This window comes from Phascolarctos cinereus, unplaced genomic scaffold (assembly GCF_003287225.1).
Source record: "Phascolarctos cinereus isolate Bilbo 61053 unplaced genomic scaffold, phaCin_HiC Scaffold_9;HRSCAF=440, whole genome shotgun sequence".
Taxonomy (NCBI): Eukaryota; Metazoa; Chordata; class Mammalia; order Diprotodontia; family Phascolarctidae; genus Phascolarctos; species Phascolarctos cinereus.
Genome location: NW_027556402.1, coordinates 265,530,590 through 265,548,982, shown reverse-complemented (window position 1 = coordinate 265,548,982; position 18,393 = coordinate 265,530,590). Strand labels below are relative to the sequence as shown.

Genomic DNA, 18,393 nt, shown 5'->3' with positions numbered 1-18,393 from the left:
CTTTCTCTCTGTTACCTCGAACACAGACACACACACACACACACACACACACACAACCAAAGAATGCATCCTCATTGAGGGCAGGGACTGCTTTGTGTTTTGTTTTGTTTTGAGGAGTTAAGTGACTTGCCAGGGTCACACAGCTAGTAAGTGTCAAGTGTTTGGTCTGAGACCAGATTTGAACTCAGGTCCTCCTGAATCCAGGGCCAGTGCTCTATCCACTGCGCCACCTAGCTGCCCCTTTTGCTTTTCTTTTTGCTTTGTATTCTCAGTGACTGAGATGTAGCAGGTGCTTAACAATGACTCCTTGAATTCATCCAGGACAGATCGCAAAGCATCTCTCTCTCCACCTGTTGAAACCCTTCTCTTCCTTCAAGGTTCAGGCTGTGTGCCCCCTCCCACTGGGGGCCTTACCTGGCCTTCTTTGTCTCCTCTCCTCAAAGTGCTGAGTGTTTGCTTACCCATAGACGAGCCCTGACGAATGGAATCTCCCGAGGGCAGGGCCTCTGTGTAAGTCCCACGCCCAGCAGAGTGCCCAGGGCATGGGCTAGGGACAAGGGTTACCCTTGGAATCTCCTTGGTAGAGGTGGAAACTCCAGACCTAGTACATGGCAGGGATTCTGACGTGTTGATTGCAATAAATGCCCTAGGTCAGGGGACCTAGATGAGCTTTTCCCATGAATTCAGGTCCCTCTGGTCCTGAGCCTGGCAGGCTCACCCCACTGCCAGTGGTTCCATAGCCTCAGCTGCACATGGACACTTTCCGCACAGACCCGCACACCCACGCACACATCCGTACACGTGCTGAAGCCTAGGGCTGCTCCTGAGACGGTACCGGTTCCCTGCCGGTACACACGCATAAACGGGGGGTCACGATCACCAAATCCCGGGCATGCTGAGGGGAAGCGGTTTGGCCCCGGGCAGAGGCTTCCTGGCCCGGCCGAGGTTAGAAAGGCCTGCCGGTAGCTAACAGCATCCTCCATCCTTCTCCCTCCTCCCTGGTCCAGCTTCAGCATCCCTCCCGCCACCCGCCCGCAGCCACCGCCCCTCAGGCCTGCCGGGGAGGGACCATCCCTGACGAGGGGGGAAGCTTAGATCCCTCCCCGCATCCTGGCCGTCTTGCTCCCAGGCCCGCCACCACAGAGGGGCACAGCCCCACGGACTCAGGTAGTATCCGCTCTGCCTGCCACGTCCGGGGCCCAGGGGCACGAGATCCGAGCCACAGGAGGCCAAGCTGTCAGATCTCCCCACCCTAGCCGGGCTGTCGATGGTTCCGTCCGCCAGGTGGATGTTTGCGCGTTGGCGTGGAGATGAACGCTAGGTGCAGCCTAACCCCTGCGGGCTCCGCCTCCGTTGGCAGCCCATTGGCTCCTCTGGAGAAGGCGGTCGGTGATTGGCCTAGCACCGGCGGCCGGCCCGCGGCCCGTTTCACGGTGGGTAGCATCGCAGCGCGGCCGCTGCTGTTGCTGCTGCCGCTGCTGCCGCTTCTGCTGCCGCTACTCTCGGTCCAGCTCCGGCCCCGGCTCCAACAGCAGGAAAGCAGCCGGGGCCCCCGGGCTAAGGCTTCAGAGCCAGTCCCGCCTGGGAAGCCCCATCTCGGGTGGCTGCGAAGGACAAAGGCGGGCAGGGAGGAGGAGGAGGAGGAGAAGGAAGAGAAAGAGGAGGGAGAGGAAGGGAAGGAGAGGAGGGGAGAGGACGAGGAGGAGGAGGAAGGAGAAGAAAGGGGAGAAGGAGCGGGAGGAGAGAGAAAGAAGAAGGGGAGAAGGAAGAGGAGGAGGAAGAGGAGGAAGGAAGGATCCATGCGCTGGCCCCGAGCCCCGGCCCCCTGCCCGATGCACGAAGCCCTGGCCCGGGCGCCAGTTAGTGGGCGCTGAAGTGGGTCTGGGCCTGGGCCTGGCTGTCCCTGGAATGAGAAGGAAGGAAGGAGGGACGGAGGGAACGCCGGCCCTTCCCAATCCATCCCTGCCCAGTCCATCCCTGCCCGCTCGGCCCATTCGGGCTCTGCCCAGCTTAGTCCATTCCAGCCCTGCCCGCCCCTTCCCTGCCCAGGGCCCGGGGAGCATGAGGCTGGTGGTGCCTGGAGGCCGAGGCAGCTAAGGACTGCCAGACCAGAAGGGAGGGAGGGAGGGCAGGAGGGCAGGCAGGCCCAGGAAGCCCTGGGCGGGCCAGCTCGGACCCCAACCCTGACCATGCTGCGGTTCCCAGTGAAGAAGCTTCGCAAGCAGTTCCGCCTACTGCTGCTGCTCGTGCTGCTGACCTGTGCCGCGTGGCTCACCTATCTGCACCTGAGCCTCGTGCGCCAGGGCCGAGCCCTTCGGCTGCGCCTCAGTGGAGGCTCCGGCCCAGGTAGGGTCCCCTAGCTGCCTCAGTTTCCCCTCCACACACCCTTAGGGGCCTTGGATCCGCCTGATAACCTGGGCGGGGGAGCGGCTTGGTCATGGCACACTGATAGCCTCACCTCAGGAAGTAGCTGGGGAGGAAAGGGTTAAGGATGTGGGGGGGGCCTTTGGGGTCTTAGTTAGGAAGATCTCAAAACCCATTAGGACAAGGCAAGAGACAGACAAAGGTCACTCCAAGGCAGGCCAGTGTTAGGACGGGGAAGGGAACCACTGAAACCCACTGTGTTAGAGATGTCTGTCTAGACAGAGCACAGATGGAGCTTTCCTTGTTCTGGTATTCCTAACTCCCTTGTTCTGTGGGGGTGTCCATCTTCCACTCAGAAAAAGCACGGTTCCGACCGTTGTCTCTCCGCACTCTAAGACCATCAATGGTTCCCTACTCCCTGATCCCCAGCTGTGGATACTGGCCAACTCTGTGTTCTCTGCCTGCCTGTTCAGACTTCGGTCTTTCAGCTCCCCTCATTCCACCTGTCAGCACTGGGCTTTCAGCGGCTCGTCCATTGGGTGCTGGGCAAGAAGGCGCCTAGCCCTCTCATCAGAACGCATTGAGAATATGATTGAAACCAGTAGCGCCTCCTTCTGGGGCCCTGTGCCCACTGGGTCTGATACAATACTGAGTCCCTGGGGCCATGTAAGGGATTCTCTGTTCTCTCTTCAGTGGGTGAACAGCAAGGGAGAGGTCACTGTCCCTGGCCCAATACTGAGGCAGCATCCTTCTGTGGCATCTTTTCATCCCAAGGTTGTGTATTGGAAACTGAGGCTTGACATCTGGTGAGGGCAGGGCCAAGCAGTCTGGGCATGAAATTGCAGCTGAGGGACTCCCAGAATGGGAAAGGAGCTCCCCAGAAGTATCTAGGACCTCGCCCCTTCCCCCCACTCAGATTTCCTTCCAAGGGCTGGGGCCACACTTGCTTCAGCGAGGTAGTGTGTGAGCGCTCACACACACATACACACACATACACACATCTTTGAAAAGTCCCCTACTAAGATCTAGTTTTACAATAACAAAACAGTCTCTGGGGTGGCAGACATTCACGAGACAAGTAAATACAAGGATACTTGTGGTGGGTGAGAGTCTGACAAAGCAGGGGTGTTGGGGAAGTCCCCTGTGAGTTGTCATTCCCTAAGCTGAGCCTCAGACTGGGGAAGAGGCCAAGGTGAAGATAGTGTGTATACAGACATGGGGAACTGTCATGTAGACAGAGGCAAGAGATGAGGTGCCTGGTCTGGGGAGCAGTAGTTGGAAAGTAGAATGTATGCAGAACACCTTGGCAGGGGCTGGAGTGGAAAGCCCTTTCAAGCCGAGCACAGTTATGCCTTAGGTTGGTAGCCATAGGGAGCCAATGAATGTTCTGGAGTAGAGCCACTGCTTTAGGAGGGAACTCTGGTGGCTGAATGCAGGATGTACTGAAGAGGGGGCCAGAGTGTAAGTGAGGAGACTGTACAGGCTAAGGCCTGAGCAAGGAAGGTGGCGGTGAATTGAGAGAAGAGGACAGCCTCTGATGAGGTAGCCCAGAAGAGTTTTTTCCAGGCAAGGGGAGTGGGAATACCAGACAGCTCCCCAAAGGGAAAGCCATTATTCTCCTGTTTCTGAGGACTCAGCCCCACCCCCTTTCTCTAGCAGGTAGCTGGGCTCAATGTGAGGTAAGGGTCCCACAGGATCATGGGGGTGGGGAGGTATAGAACAAGGACAGCAAGTTTCTCAGAAACATGGGGAAGTTAAAACCTCAGCATCTGCTCATCACTCCCCGGAAACCAACCTGGGGAAGTGCTGAATCAGAGAGCCAGAGCCAAAGAGCCCATCAGCCCCTTCCATCCGACATTGACCTTTCCCTCCCATCAGATGCTCTGCCTCACCTTTCTTCCCTCTGCACTGGGTGCCATGGAGGATAGAGGCACATTGGCCACTTTGCCATAGGTCTGGAGATGGGGGCTGTGAAGGCATGGAGGAAGGAGGGGCAAGTGGTCAGGGGCTTTGAATGCCAGGATTAGGAGTGTGCGTTTTATCCTGTAGGTAGTGGGATCCAGAGAGATAAGAAGTGTGCCTTAGCTGTGTGGAGGATGGATTGGAAGGGAAAGTGTGGAAGCCTGGAGGAGCCCAATTCAGAGACTTTTGCAGTAGTCGAGGTGAGAGGAGATGAGGATCTACCTAGGGTGGTGGTTCTGTGTGTTGTCCCCCAGAAGGGGCTGACAAGATGAAGCAGAAGCAAGGACCTGAGGGAGGAATGTGACTGACTCATTAGGCAAGTTTTTTCCCCCCGGTCTGTAACAGGAGGGCTAGGCTCCGCCGCCTGACGTACTGGGATGCTGCCACTGAGGCTGCCAGACTGGATGGTCAGGCAGCTGGGCTGGAATTCAGGACAGGTGTGGGTGGAAGACAAGGTGCCTAGTGTGGTATCTGCCCAGTTTGAGATGCAGACAGGCATCCCAGTGGAGGGGTCCAGGCTTGGTCCTGAAGTGTGTGAAGAGCAGTCACTCCACTAATGTGGGGCCCATCTTCAGGCAGCAGGGAGGCTTGAAGGGCAGTGAGGGGGACTGGGCCCAGCTGGCAGCTCTCTTCTTCAACATGGTGCCATGCACACTGTCCACCTGTGTGACCTCTCTCAGTCTGGACCTCCTAACCAGTGTAAAATCTGACTCCACTCTGGTAGGACTGGCCTGTAGGAAAGTTAGCAGGGGCCAGCCCTTCCTGGGTTTAGATGCATGCCTCTCCCCGATTCACCTGGCATGTATGTGCTCTCCAGCCTTAGGCAGACCTGGAAGGCTCTCTCTTTGGCCAACCCTCAGGCCTCAGGCCTCAGAGTATTTTGACTGGCAGGTGCTCTCTGGAAGCCAGGAGGAGCCATCGAGGGGAGGTCCAGACATTCAGAGGGACCAATTTGTGGGAGGATGCAGGGAGGGGCAGCACTGATGTGTGGGGTCTCAAGGCTGAGTCCGGGTCCTAGAGCTGGAGGGGACTTCAAAGGTCATCCTCTCCCACCTCCTTATTTGGCAGAATGAGGAAACTGAGGCCCTGAGAGATTAGGCGATTGACCCAGGGCCAACCAGGCAGTGAGCATCAGAGGTGAGGTCTGCAGCCAGGTCCTCTTACACTGGACCATCCTTCCTGCAGACACTCCTTGGCAGAGGGAAGCCCTTCTCCCTTACTATGTGCACAGTCCCTCCATCATCCCTGGTGTGGCCTCTCAGGTTCCCCAGCCCTGGCTCCCATCCTAGAGCTTTCTTCTCCTACTGGCCCTCCCAGCTGCCTTCTGCCTTCTGTCAGTGTCCACCAGCAGGTCGGCCTTTGGAGATGCCCCCTCCCTAGCCCTGCTTCTCCTCAGTGAAACGTCCTCTTGGGCCCTTCAGAATTTCACTCCTGATTCTCCTCTCTCCTGGGCTGGCTTCCCCTTTGTCAGACTGGCCAAGGGGTCTCCATGCTCCCTTCTCTGAACCCTTGGAAGCCCGTTCTCCCCAAATCTGGGGGTCTCGTGTGTGGCTGTATCCGGCCCACCTCTCCTGCAGCCCAGACTCTTCCATGGAATCATCACACCCCCTCCCACCAAGCATCCCATCATTTCCCTCTGAGCAGGCAGCCCCCCCCCTTAGTGAGAGACACGCTGCTCTCCCCTGGGCAAAGGGCTCTGGATCACTGAAGCCCCCCTTACTCCTATGGCACCCCAAGGGCCCCTTCTCTGTTTCCCCTACTGTCTGAGTAGTCTCTCATGTAATCTGATGACAAATACACCTTGTGTGTTTGTGACCCCCGGGTTTCCTACCTGAAATATGTCCTTGCCCACCCAGAGCCACAGTCCCATGCGGAGCCTCCTGACCCCCCTGATCTCCCAGTGCTGTGGGTTCAAATCAAAGTTGCCTCCTTTGGTTTGTGACCCCGAGAGACAATGGGCAGCCTGTGTGTTTGGGCCTGGCTGGCTGTACGCCCCCCCACCCTGAGGCCTTTGGAGGATCTCTGATCCAGCCATCTGCAAAAGCTAACTTTGGAGTGCACGCAGGAAGTTTTCTCTTCCTTCTCTTCAGTTTCAAGCCCTTGGGTTTACATTATTGAGACTCGGGGTGCATCCCTCATAGCAGCAGACTGTGGGAGATGGGTCATCACTATTGCCTCTCCCCGTGCTTTCCCACCCACCCCTGACTCCCTGGCAGGGCTCTTCTGTGTTGGGGATCAGGGACTTGGGGAGATCAGGAGAGCTTGCAGGCCTGGGACCCAGCCCCCCGACCTAGGAAGCAGGTGTGGGGGAGGTCTGGGGAGCCTCGTCTCTCATGGGGGGCCATGCAACATTTCCCCCATGTGCTGCCGTTGCAGATGGAGAGAAGCTGAGTGAGGTAACAGATGCTGGGAAAGGGGTGGGGGGACCCCAGGTCGTGTCCCCCCCCAAGAGACTGGAAGACTCCAGTGAGAGTCATGAGGAAGACCAGCTGGTAAGTGGTCCTGAAAAACAAGCAGGTGGGGGGGAGGGGGGTGTCTCCCTCCCACCCCCTCCCCCATCTCCACACTGTCACAATCTCTCCTGCAGGTGGAGGGTCGGGAGCTAAGCACCTTCTCTGGCCAGACGGGAAGGTCATCCCCCCTAAACCTCACCCACCAGGTCCCCCTGTGGCAGGAGGAGGTGAGCTGGGGGCAGGGGGAGAAGGCTTGGAGAAGGCTACCACTCACACCCCAGCCCTCACTGGTTGCTAGACTCAGTATGACAGGTCCATGGGCCTTTTGCACACACAGTACAGGGGGAAGGTTAACCTGCACGTGTTTGAGGACTGGTGTGGGGCCACTGTGGGGAGCCTGAGAAAGAATCTTCATTTCCCACTGTTTCCCCATGTGAGTGTGTACCTGGAGGGAGGTAAGGTGGGGGCAGTGGGCCAGGGGAGGGGCACTGGACCAGAGTCTAAGGAAGGGAGATTGAGAGGACTGGGGAACATTGGGGGGCTGAAGAGGTTGCAGGGGAACAGGGAGGCAGGATTGGAGGTAGAGACCAGAGGTCAAGAAGTTATTGGGGGAGGATGTAGGACACTGGAGGAAGGCTGGAGATGAAGATCAGAGGCTGAAGGTTGGGAGAGTCTGTGGGGAGCATTAGTATGGGGGGCATTGGAAGGAGCGGGCCCTGGGATCAAGAAGTGGCCAGCTTGCCACCCCTCCCCCCCGGCCCTCCCCAGACCCGAACTACTGTGAAGAAATTGGCTGTGTCACCCAAGTGGAAGAATTATGGACTGCGGATTTTTGGCTATATCCACCCCAGCAGAGATGGTATGGGGGAAGGGTGCTGGGGGAGGTCTGGAGGGAAGGGGGCACATCCTTCTGTAACCAACTCCAGGACGCCCTGGTATGGGTTCCTGCTGGAATCTCAACAAGAGTGGGAGATGGGAGAGCCTGGGGGACGTGGAGATCTGGGCCCGAATCACTGAGTCTCCCTGAGCCTTGAGACCGGTCAGAACTCTTTGCCAGCCTTGACTCTTTGCCCCTGCCTGGTCCTTAGGTGATGTCCAGTTCTCTGTGGCCTCAGATGATAACTCTGAGTTCTGGCTGAGCCCAGATGAAAGCCCAGCAGGTGCCCAACTCGTGGCCTACGTGGGCAAGGTACGGCCCAGAAATTCCCACCAGAGCTGGAGCTGGGGAGTGGCTCTCCAGTGATGTGCCCCAAGGCTCTGTTCTGGGAGGGGGCGGGGCTTATTTCAGCATTTTTCTCCACGGCTTGGTTAGAAGCATAGATTGCTGGCTTATCACAAAGATCACCCCAGAGGAGAAATTGGGCCCAGGGATGGGGTGGGGTGAGGAGACCCAGCCCCCCACTGCTCACAGACCAGGTACAGGAGCATTCCCAAGCCAGAAAGACTCTGCCAGCGGGCCTTGTGCCCAGCCAAGCATCTGGGTTCCACAGGCCCAGCAGCTGGCAGGAACCTTCCCAAGGGACCTTTGGGGAACCCACATTAGGAGATCCCCAATCCTTGGAAGAGAAGTGAAAAATCAGCTTCCCAAGTCCAGGCTGTGAAGGGTCTGAGGCCAAAGCCACCTGAGTCTGAGGGGAAGGCATGTTCACCCTAGAGAACTGAGCTGCCCTAAGCTTGGTGGCCATGGGGGTGGCTGGAGAGAGGGGCCCTCAGGGATGGAAGCCACTGCTTCCAGGGAGAGGGGACTACAACTGGGCATGGAGGGCAGACTTAGGATCCAAGCAGGGAAGAGGAAAGTCCCTGGTGGCTAGTCAAGGTTGTCAGAAACTGGCTGCTTCAGGAGGTAGTGAGCTCCCTGTAGCTACAGGGTCTTAAACAATGGCCAGATGACTTCCAACCAGTCATGAATCAAGGATGATGTTTGAGGCCCCTCCCCCCACCCCCCGCCAGAGGCCCTGCGTCAGGCCCTCAAGGCTGTTCATTGCCCCCTACTAAGAAAAGGGGCCCAAATGACCTACTTCCCTTGTGTCCCCCCTCTCTAGACCGGCTCTGAGTGGACAGCGCCTGGGGAGTTCACCAAGTTCAGCTCACAAGTGTCCAAGCCAAAGCGGTGAGTGACCGACCACCCCTTCCCAGCCATGGACAGACACACAGATGTCCAGGGATGGGCACCCCCTCCTTGTCACAGACTTGCTGGGCACAGACAAAACCATCCTCACAGTGAAGTGGTGGGGGGGGTCCCTGCCCCTTGCATCTGAGGGCCTGGGTTCAAACCCGTTATCCTGCTTACTCTATGAATACCTTAAGTGAATCCCTTCCAGCTTCCAGCAAGCCAGAGGCTCCCCTTTGAGGAGGCAGAACCTCCAGTCTTACCCTTCCCCCTCCCAGGCAAGACCCCCAGTCTTTCCCACCCTCCTCCACCCAGGCAGAACCTCCAGTCTCACCCTCCCCACCCCAGGCAAGACCCCCAGTCTTTCCCACCCTCCTCCACCCAGACAGAACCTTAGTCTCCCTCTCCCCTGCTTTGAGGAGGCAGGACCCTTGGTCCCCCCCACCTTGGGGAGGCAGGACACTCACTCTTCCCCTCCCCCCAGCAGTCTCCCCTCCCCCCCCCAGGCAGAACCCACAGGCTCCCCCTAGCTGCCTTGGGGAGGCAGGACCCTCAGTCTCTCCTCCCGCTCCACTCCAGGCTATCTTCTTCCCGACGGTACTACTTTGAGCTGCTGCACAAACAGGATGACCGGGGGTCCGACCATGTGGAGGTGGGGGTGAGTACTGAGTCCATCAGTCCCCCAGGAGTGCCAGAGCCTCCCTTCCCTGCTCTAACATGTTGACCCCCTTCTTCCCCAGTGGCGAGTTTTTCTTCCCGGCCTGAAGTTCGAGGTCATCGGCTCCTCTCACATCTCCCTCTACACAGGTGGGAGAGGTCTGGGGGTGGCTGTCTGCAGGCTGGGGTAGACCCCAAGGGAGAGTGCCCGTCCTGGGAGAGAATGCCTGGCCACGGGTAGAGGGCAGGCTATGGACGCACTCCTGTCCTGGATAGAGGAGGCCAGAAGGAGATGCACTGGCTTCAGGGGTCCTCCCTTCCACCCCAGATGAGTCAACCCTAAAGATGGATCACGTGGCCCACGTCCCCCAGTCCCTGGCCAGCCATGTGGCCAAGCCAGGCCCGCAGCCCAAGGAGCTAGGAGCAGACATGCTGAGGCCTGATGCTCGGGACACCTTCTTCCTCAGTGAGGAGGGGCAGGAGCTGGGGCTGGAGAGGGGGAGGACAGTGGCTGGGGAAGGGTCACCCACCGCTCTCCCTCTCTCGTCCCCCCCAGCACCAAGGTTGGAGCCATCCCATCTAGAGAACGTGCTGGTACCCTGTGCCTACGCCCCCACCTATGTGGTCAAGGACTTCCCCATCGCCCGCTACCAGGGCCTACAGTTTGTAAGTGACCTCTCCCTCAACCTCCACCGCCATTCCAGGAAGAGAATCCCTGCCTCTAACCTCTGACCTTTGTGACCCTCTCTCCTTCAGGTCTACCTCTCCTTTGTTTACCCCAATGACTTCACTCGACTCACACATATGGAAACTAGTAACAAGTGTTTCTACCGGGAGTCACCATTGTACCTGGAGAGGTGGTGCTAACCGGGGCCAGGCAGGGGCTGAATAGGGGTGGGGGACAGGTGCCCGGGTCCTGCCAGGCTTACAAAGGGCAACCAGGGGAGGAGGGAAGGGGTTTCTTAGACCCCTCTGCCTCTCCAGGTTTGGGTTTTACAAATATATGAAGATGGACGATGAAGAGGACAAGGATGAAGAGGATACAGGGCATGGAGCCTTCCTGTTCCTTGATCCAGACAGTGAGTGTGCCCAGCCAGAGTCCTGCCAGACTTCCCACTCCTAGGCAGTTCCTTGACTAGCCATCCCTTTTCCCCAGGTTTCCTGGAGGAGGAGGAAGAGGAGGAGGAAGCGGATAGCCCAGAGCCCACAGGAGCCCAGCCCTCCTCAAGCAGGACCACCCCTCCTCCCTGGGGCACTCAGGACCACCAAGGGACCATAAAGAGCAGCCCCCACCCCCATCCAAGGAGGGAGAGCCGGCAAACACGTGCCCTGAGCTGGGCCCACACAGCCCCAGCCACACCCCAGAATCATGTCGGAGCCTTGTCTACTTCCCTCTTTCTGGGCCGGGCCCCACCCCCTAGGTCTCCTGCACAGGGTGCTGCCCGACGATCACCCAAGAAGGCAGAGAAAGTGTATGTGACAAGGGTCCACCCTGGGCAGCACCGGCTCCCTCGGACACGGCCCCCACGGCCCCGGCCCTGGCTAGCCCACGGCCCCTGGCAGCCCCCACTGCCTGGCATCTTTCTCTATCCCCGCCCCCTTCAGAGGGTAAATTTGCGAGCGCTTCGCCAGCCTCCGGGCCATCGGGCCCCAACAGTTGGTCCCACCACAGCCAGGGCTCTAAGGTCCCCAGATGCTCTCCAGAGGACCTCCAGAGTCAGCTTCACCCAGAGGGTCCTGGACCTGACCACTGGGCTCACAGGCCTGGCCTCAAACACCTCCTCTGAGGGTGGCGAGCCAGTGACCTCTTTCCTTCATGTGTCAGAGGTGGCACAGGCCAGGCAGCAAGGGGAAAAGATGGGGGCGGAGGAGGCTGAGGGTGGCCCAGAGGAGACTGCCACATCCCAAAACAGTGAAGAGGAGGAGGCTGGTGCCCCACCCAGGGGCTCCTGGCCTGAGGATGCCATCAACTGGCAGCGAACCTTCAGCGTGGGCGCCATGGACTTTGAGCTTCTCCGCTCTGACTGGAATGACCTTCGATGCAACGTGTCTGGGAACCTCCAGCTGCCTGAGTCAGAGGCCGTGGACGTTGTGGCCCAGTACATGGAGCGGCTGAACACCCTGCATGAAGGGTACCTGGGGGCTGGCTGGGGCCAGGCCAGGGGCTGAGGGATGGGCATGGCTGCTGCCTCAGCTGCGGTCCCTCACCCTCCTGCAGTGGCTGCCCATCCCAGGCTCTCTGGGGTCAGGGACAGCTTCCTGGAGATGAGGCCTTTTCTTGAGTCAGGCTTCAAAGGGAGACAGAGGCTGCATGCGACAAGAGGGGAGGCCAAAGCCCAGGGCCATCCCAGTCTCCTTTTGGGAACCCAGCAGGGCATCGATCCCTCCCCCTCCACAGAGTCCTAGAGTAGCTCCTCCAGATGAGATTCTGGCTGAAAGCCAGCCAGGCAGGTAGCAGCACTGAGTAAGCACCTGCTGTGTGTCAGGCACTGGGCTAAGCTCAGAGGCAGAATCACTGGCCTGACTCTGGAGAAGCTCCCAAGGCTATAACTAGAGGCCCATGGGAGCCAGATGAATGGTCATCTCAGGGGGAGGGAAAAAGTCATGGGTGGGGGGAGAAGGGCAGGAACCCAGGAGAGGTGACAGGAAACTAGGAAGCAGGAGTAGGGGAGGAGGGTTGGAGGATGGCCAAAGATGAAGATGGATCAGCCACACTGTCAGCACTGATTTAGCCCCTACTGTATGCCAGACCCTGAGCTAGGAGGAGGAGGAGGAGGAGGCCAGGGCAGCTGGATGGCAGAGTCAGGGATGGGAGAGCAAATACAAGAAGGGTGGGAAGGGAGGGAGAGACCTGGAAAGGACTTGAAATGCCAGAAAGCCTTGTTGGGTCCTTGAGGTAAGAGGGAGGCACTGGAGTGTGTGTTGCGGGGGAGGGGGGTCCTACACTTGAGAAAATTCAGCTTGGTAGTCAAGGCTGGATCATTTGAGGAGCTGAGTTAGGTGAGAGCCTGGAGGCAAGGAGGCCAGTTAGAGCACTAGGCACCTCCACCCAGCTAGAAACACCAGAATGGCTGAAGCTGACTCTGCCAACTCGGGCGCCCTCAAGGACCCAGAACAGGGAGATAAGGAGGGAGCTCTGGGGAGGAGCCAGGGGTAGAAGGCACCACCAAAAGGTTCAGAGCAGCATACATAGTCAGACCTCTTCCTTGGGAGGAGGATTTTCTCTGCTGGAGGGATTGGGAAGCTATTCCAGCTGACAAGGGCCTGGCTGGCCATGGCAGTGCTGGTGGGAGCAGAGAGAAGGGGTGTCTGTGAGATGGGGAGGCCAGGGGTACCAGGGAGAAAAGCAAGTGTCAGTGTGGAGGCACAATGGGTGGGGTGGGGAGAGAAGGGGGGTCTGTGAGATGAGGAAGCACAGTGGGGGGGAGGGGGTGCCAGGAAGAAGAGGGGTGTCCGTGACATGCAGAAGAGGGCCAAAGACAGAGCCCTGGCAGACACTCACAGTTAGTGGGCATGAGCTGGCACAATGAGGGTGGGGGGAAAGAAGAGGAGATGCAAGCAAGGTGAGTCTCCTTTTGCCAGGAAGGGGCAGGCAGCCTCTCCTAGGAGGACCCCTCTGACTCTCCCACCCTCCAGGGCCAAACTGAACTAGTCATACACCCCTGATCCAGGGGACAGTCCTGAGAGTAAGACTTGGGTTCCTAGACAAAGGAGGCTTTGTGAAGAAAGAGCTTGGAGCAGTAGCTCCTGTAGCTAAGGGCCATTTGATGGGACCAGCTGGTCATCCTGGCGAGGCTAGCTAGCATCATGGATGTGCCCCATGCTCCATCCTCCTTTTGGGGCAGTGGGACTGAACCCTTCTCTTCGATCTCCTCTCTGACTCATCTTCAGCCTCTCCCTGCCTCTGGCTCCCCATCCTGAAGACCCCTGCCTTGACCCATCCAATGCCACCTGCTGTCCCATATCTCTCCACTAGGTGCCTCCACTTCCTTTCTTCTCTCAGCCCTGGAAGGTCTGGCCCATTCAACTGAAACTCCTTGGGCCAAATCCAACGGCCTTTTCGCAAATCCTCAGCCTTCTTGGCCTCTTGGCAGCCTTTGGGGCAGCCAGGTACCACCGTGCCCAGAGCACTGGGCCTGAAGTCAAAAAGACCTGAATTCAAATCCAGTGCAGACACTAGTTCTGTGACCCTGGACAAGTCACTTACCCTCCACCTGCCTCAGTTTCTTCAACTGCAAAATGGGGATAATAATAGCATCTGCCTCACAGTGTTGTTGTGAGGAGCAAATGAAATGGTTGCAAAGCACTTAAGCGATCACTCTCTCCTTGAGCCTCTCCTCTCAGTTTTCATGATGCTCTGCTCTCTCCTGGCTCTCTTTCTGCCCATGTGACTGCTCCTTGGGCTCCATCTCATGCCCGATAACTGTGGGTGTCCCCGGGGCTCTGTCCTGAGCCTTCTTCCCTTCTCCCTCTACACCCCCTCTTGGTGACATCCTCAGTGCCCATGATTATGCTGAGGATTCTCAGATCTACTTTTCCAGCCCCAACATCTGTCCTAACCCTCGGCCCCTCATCTCCAGCTGCCCCCTTGGACATCACCAACTGGGTATCTCAGAGATGCCCTAAATTTACCACATCCCAGACTGAGCTCCTTCTTTTGCCCACCCTGGACCCATCCCCTTTTCCAGGCTCCCTACCAAGTGTCCCCTCCCACTCCTCACTCTCTAGACCCTCTCCGATCCAATCTGTTGCCTAGGCCTCTGGATTTTACCTTTGAGGTCTTCATGGGCATCTCCCCCAGGTCTCCTTTCCTCCAGCCATGCCACCATGCTGGTGCAGGCCTCCATCACCTCAAGCCTAGACTATTATTGCAATAGCCACTAAGGTTGAGTGCGGCCTTATCCCTCCCCCTCCAGCGGGGGCAATCCTCCTCACAGGCACCCCATTTCTTTTTTTTTCTTTTTTTTTTTGGTGAGGCAGTAGGGGTTAAGTGACTTGTCCAGGGTCACACAGCTGGTGTCAAGTGTCTGAGGCCGGCTTTGAACACAGGTCCTCCTGACTTCAAGACCAGAGCTCTATCCACTGCACCATCTAGCTGCTCCAAACACTTGCCCCATAGAGCCCTATGGCTTTCTCATCGCCAGAATCAAATAGCAAATCCTGGTTGGCACTGAGTGCCCCTGCTCCCCCTGATACTACTCTGGTCCTCTCTCTCTGCTCCAACGTCTTCTCTGGCCTTCCCCCATACTCACAACTCGCTCTCCTCATCTGTCTCCAGCCTTCCCTGGCTTCCTCTGAGACCTAACTAAAATCCCTCCTTTTACACAGAGGACGCCTTTCCGGGTCCTCCTCTATGCCAGTGCTTCGGCTGATTACCTCCCATACGGCCTGGCTAGAGCTCGGTTCCAAGGAGCTCCATTCCAAGGCAGGCAGAAAGGGACCCCGGCCTCCCACGAAAGAAGGCCGTGCAGGGATTGCCATGGAGCGGCCCAAGACGGGGCCGGGGCCGGGGCCGGGGCCGGAGCCGGAGCCGCCTGCCAGGGCGGGAGAGGGGCGGGTGCGCAGCGCCGGCAGCCCCGGGCCCCAGTGACCGCGGTCCCCCTCACACTCAGGCGCTTCTCGCTGCTGCGCATCGTGAACGTGGAGAAGCGCCGGGACTCGGCCCGAGGCAGCCGCTACCTGCTGGAGTTGGAGCTGCAGGAACGTGGAGGGCACGGACGGCTGCGGCTGTCTGAGTACGTCTTCCTGCGGCTACCACGGGCCCGGGGCCGGAGCCGACGGGGAAGACGAGGCAGAGGTGGACGGCGACGGCGACGGCGACGGCGACGACGAGGCAGCCCCTGAGGCAGCCCCGGCCCGGACCCCGTCGGAGCTCCCGAGCCGCGCCCCCGAGCCCCTGCTCTGCAGGCCAGTGCGGCTGGCCTGGCGCCAGGACGTCATGGTTCACTTTGTGGTGCCAGGTACCGGGTGCGGGAGAGCAGGGGCCGAGCTCGGGCGGGGCTGTGGCCGGAGAAGGGCCTGGGCCCGACTCACCCCTGGCCGCCCTTCTGTCCCCAGTAAAGAATCAGGCGCGCTGGGTGACCCGCTTCCTCTGGGACATGGCTTCGCTGCACACGCTCACGGGCGACACGCGCTTCAGTGTGGTCCTAGTAGATTTCGACAGCGACGACATGGACGTGGAGAGGGCGCTGCGGGCGGCGCGTCTACCCCGGTAACTGGCACCTGGGGCCCCTCCCCGCCCGCCCTTACCTGTGCCCCACCCCCAGGCTCCTGAACCCCGCCCCAACACCCTCAACAGCCGTTGACCCACCTCCCACCAGGTACCAGTACTTGAAGCGTTCCGGGAACTTCGAGCGGGCCTCGGGGCTCCAGGCGGGCGTGGACGCCATCGAGGTGATCCCGGGCAGGGCGCGCTGACGAGGGAGGGGCGGGGAGGGGCGGCGCTGGCCAGGCCGGACTTGGAGGATGGAGGGCGCTAGGCCCGGGCCGGCTGCGGGTCAGCCCAATGTTATGTCCCAGGACGGCAGCAGTATCGTGTTCTTGTGTGACCTGCACATTCACTTCCCCCTCAACATCCTGGACGGGATCCGCAAACACTGCGTGGAAGGAAAACTCGCCTTCGCCCCCGTGGTCATGCGGCTCAGCTGCGGGAGCTCCCCCGGCGACCCTCATGGTAGTCCCCCGATCGCCGGGCAGGGAGACCCAGGGAGCACCCCAGGAGGGACCCCCAGCCGACCCGTCCCTCCCCAGCCTTCCTCGACGCTCTCGTGGTCGGTCCCATCCTACCTGGACAGAACCCTGGGGTGAGGGGCGTGGGATGGAGGCAGGGAAGATCCTAGTGTCCCAGGCCCCATCTCTGGCCTCCCCTTACCCTCAGGCTACTGGGAAGTGAATGGTTTCGGTCTCTTCGGGATCTACAAGTCGGACTTTGACCGAGTTGGGGGCATGAACACCGAGGAGTTCCGAGACCGCTGGGGCGGCGAGGACTGGGAACTGCTGGACAGGTGTCTGATTCCCCCCAACCCCTTCCCCATCTGTGTCTTGGCACTGAGGAGACAAAGAAAGGCAAAAGCCAGGCCCTGTCCTCAGGGAGCTCACGGTTTACCGGGGAGATGACATTCGAGCAGATAAACTATAAACCAGATAAATTGGGGTGGGGGGAGGCGGAATTTCAGGGGCTCAGGGAGGGCTTCTTGTAGAAGATGGGGTTTGGGGGCAGCTAGGTGGCACCAGGGATTGAGCACCGGCCCTGGACTCGGGAGGACCTGAGTTCAAATCCAGCCTCAGACCCTAGCTGTGTGACCCTGGGCAAGACATTTAACTCCGTTGCTTCCAAAAGCAAATTTTAAAAAATGGGGGCTTGATTTGGGACTAGCAGGAAGCCAGGAGGTGGAGATGAGGGAGAGAATTCCAGGCATGGGGGACTGGAGGTACTTAATCTAAGTCTCCAGGGAGAGCAAGCATAGCCCCCAGCCCTTACCTCGGGACTTGTGCCCTGCCTCCCTCCCCCCAGGGTCCTGCAGGCCGGCCTGGAGGTAGAACGGCTCCGGCTCCGAAACTTCTACCATCACTACCACTCCAAGCGGGGCATGTGGGATGCCAGGAGCAAGAGGGGCCCCCGTGACTGAGCTCAGGTTCTGTAAGCCTTGGAGTCCGTCAATGACCCCTTTGAGGGGCCAGGACCCTCAGGGAAGCTCCTTCCTTGGAGGGGAGGGGACTCAGACAAGCCCTGGCCCCACTCCCCCCAGGCCCTAAAGGAGTCACCTAAAGGAGTCTGAGAGGTATGGGACCTTGTTTCTCTTCTGAAAGAAGGCAACCCTGGTGAAGCCCTTCGGGTTGGAGAAGTGGATACAGCCTTGTCTCAGAAGACCCCCTCAGGGGGGAGAGGGGCCAGGGTCCTGGCTTTGGACTGCAAAGTCTGAGAGAGAGGATAGCACTAGGGTGCCCTCTTTCTGACAAGCTGGGCAGGCTCTGCAGAGGCAGACCATTTAACTCTGAGATCAAGGCAGAAGAGGGAAGGGAGGAAAGGACAGCCCCCACTCCCCCTTCCCCCCAGCACCCAGCCTATTGCTGTAGTTGGGTCAGGGGGCCCCCAGAGCACTTGGGGAGCAAGTAGCCATTCCCAAGGACTTGATCTTGGAGCAAGTGACCAGGCCCACACTGTGCGAGATGATTTCTGTGAAATTGTGTCCTAGAGATGAAGTTTTTCACAATTCCTAACCGTTCTGTCTGTTTGAGTTTTTTATTCAGAATAAAATGAAATGTTTCATTTTTTTTTTCCTGACTTGTCCACTCTGCCTGGGTCCTTTGTGGAGGGTCTGGCTGAGGACCCAGCCAGGGTGCAGCCAGCTGCCCTAGACTGGGTTGGAGTGTCCTAGACAGGAAGGGCCGAGTTCTCTTGAGGGGCCAGCCTGATGCTAGGCTTGGCTTTGTCATCTGGGAATTCTCCTTCCCTCTCTCCCGTTGTGGGTCACCCAAGATAATGGATGCAAGCTTTCAGGACAAACCTGACCAGCCTGAAAGGAAGCCTTGAAACAGAGGCCCAGGTGGGCAGGTCTGGTAAGCATCAATTTAGGGGTGCCCAGCCCCCGTTTCTATCCAAGAAGCCCTAGTAAAAGATGGCTCCACTGGATTTGCTACCCCAAGATTCCTCCCTTGGGCTTCAGGACAGCCTGTGTTGATCCACCTGGATGTGTCCTGCCCCAGCCTGTTTCTCTCTGTCCAGATCACTTGCCAAAGGGTTTTACTACCCAGTTGTCAAGTTTGGTTCCATTCCTTTGCCTGGTTCCGATTGGGTATCTGGGCTTTGCTTCTTCATAGCAAGACCCAACTTTCTGTGGAGTCTCT

The 18,393-nt window shown here is 58.7% G+C and overlaps 1 protein-coding gene across 1 annotated transcript; it reads left to right on the top strand.

Annotated features, from left to right (window-relative positions):
* The first annotated feature begins 1,741 nt into the window (after positions 1-1,741).
* Positions 1,742-17,830, top strand: B4GALNT4 (beta-1,4-N-acetyl-galactosaminyltransferase 4). Its single transcript, XM_078148242.1, is given in 21 exon segments — positions 1,742-2,346; positions 6,703-6,818; positions 6,914-7,006; positions 7,117-7,212; positions 7,548-7,638; positions 7,868-7,968; positions 8,822-8,889; positions 9,469-9,547; positions 9,630-9,696; positions 9,875-10,012; positions 10,103-10,212; positions 10,303-10,403; positions 10,531-10,625; positions 10,703-11,678; positions 15,159-15,312; positions 15,314-15,506; positions 15,604-15,757; positions 15,867-15,939; positions 16,066-16,219; positions 16,424-16,550; positions 17,060-17,830. Coding segments are annotated over 21 exon segments (3,258 nt in total). The 5' UTR covers positions 1,742-2,189; the 3' UTR covers positions 17,175-17,830.
* Positions 17,831-18,393: the final 563 nt, after the last annotated feature.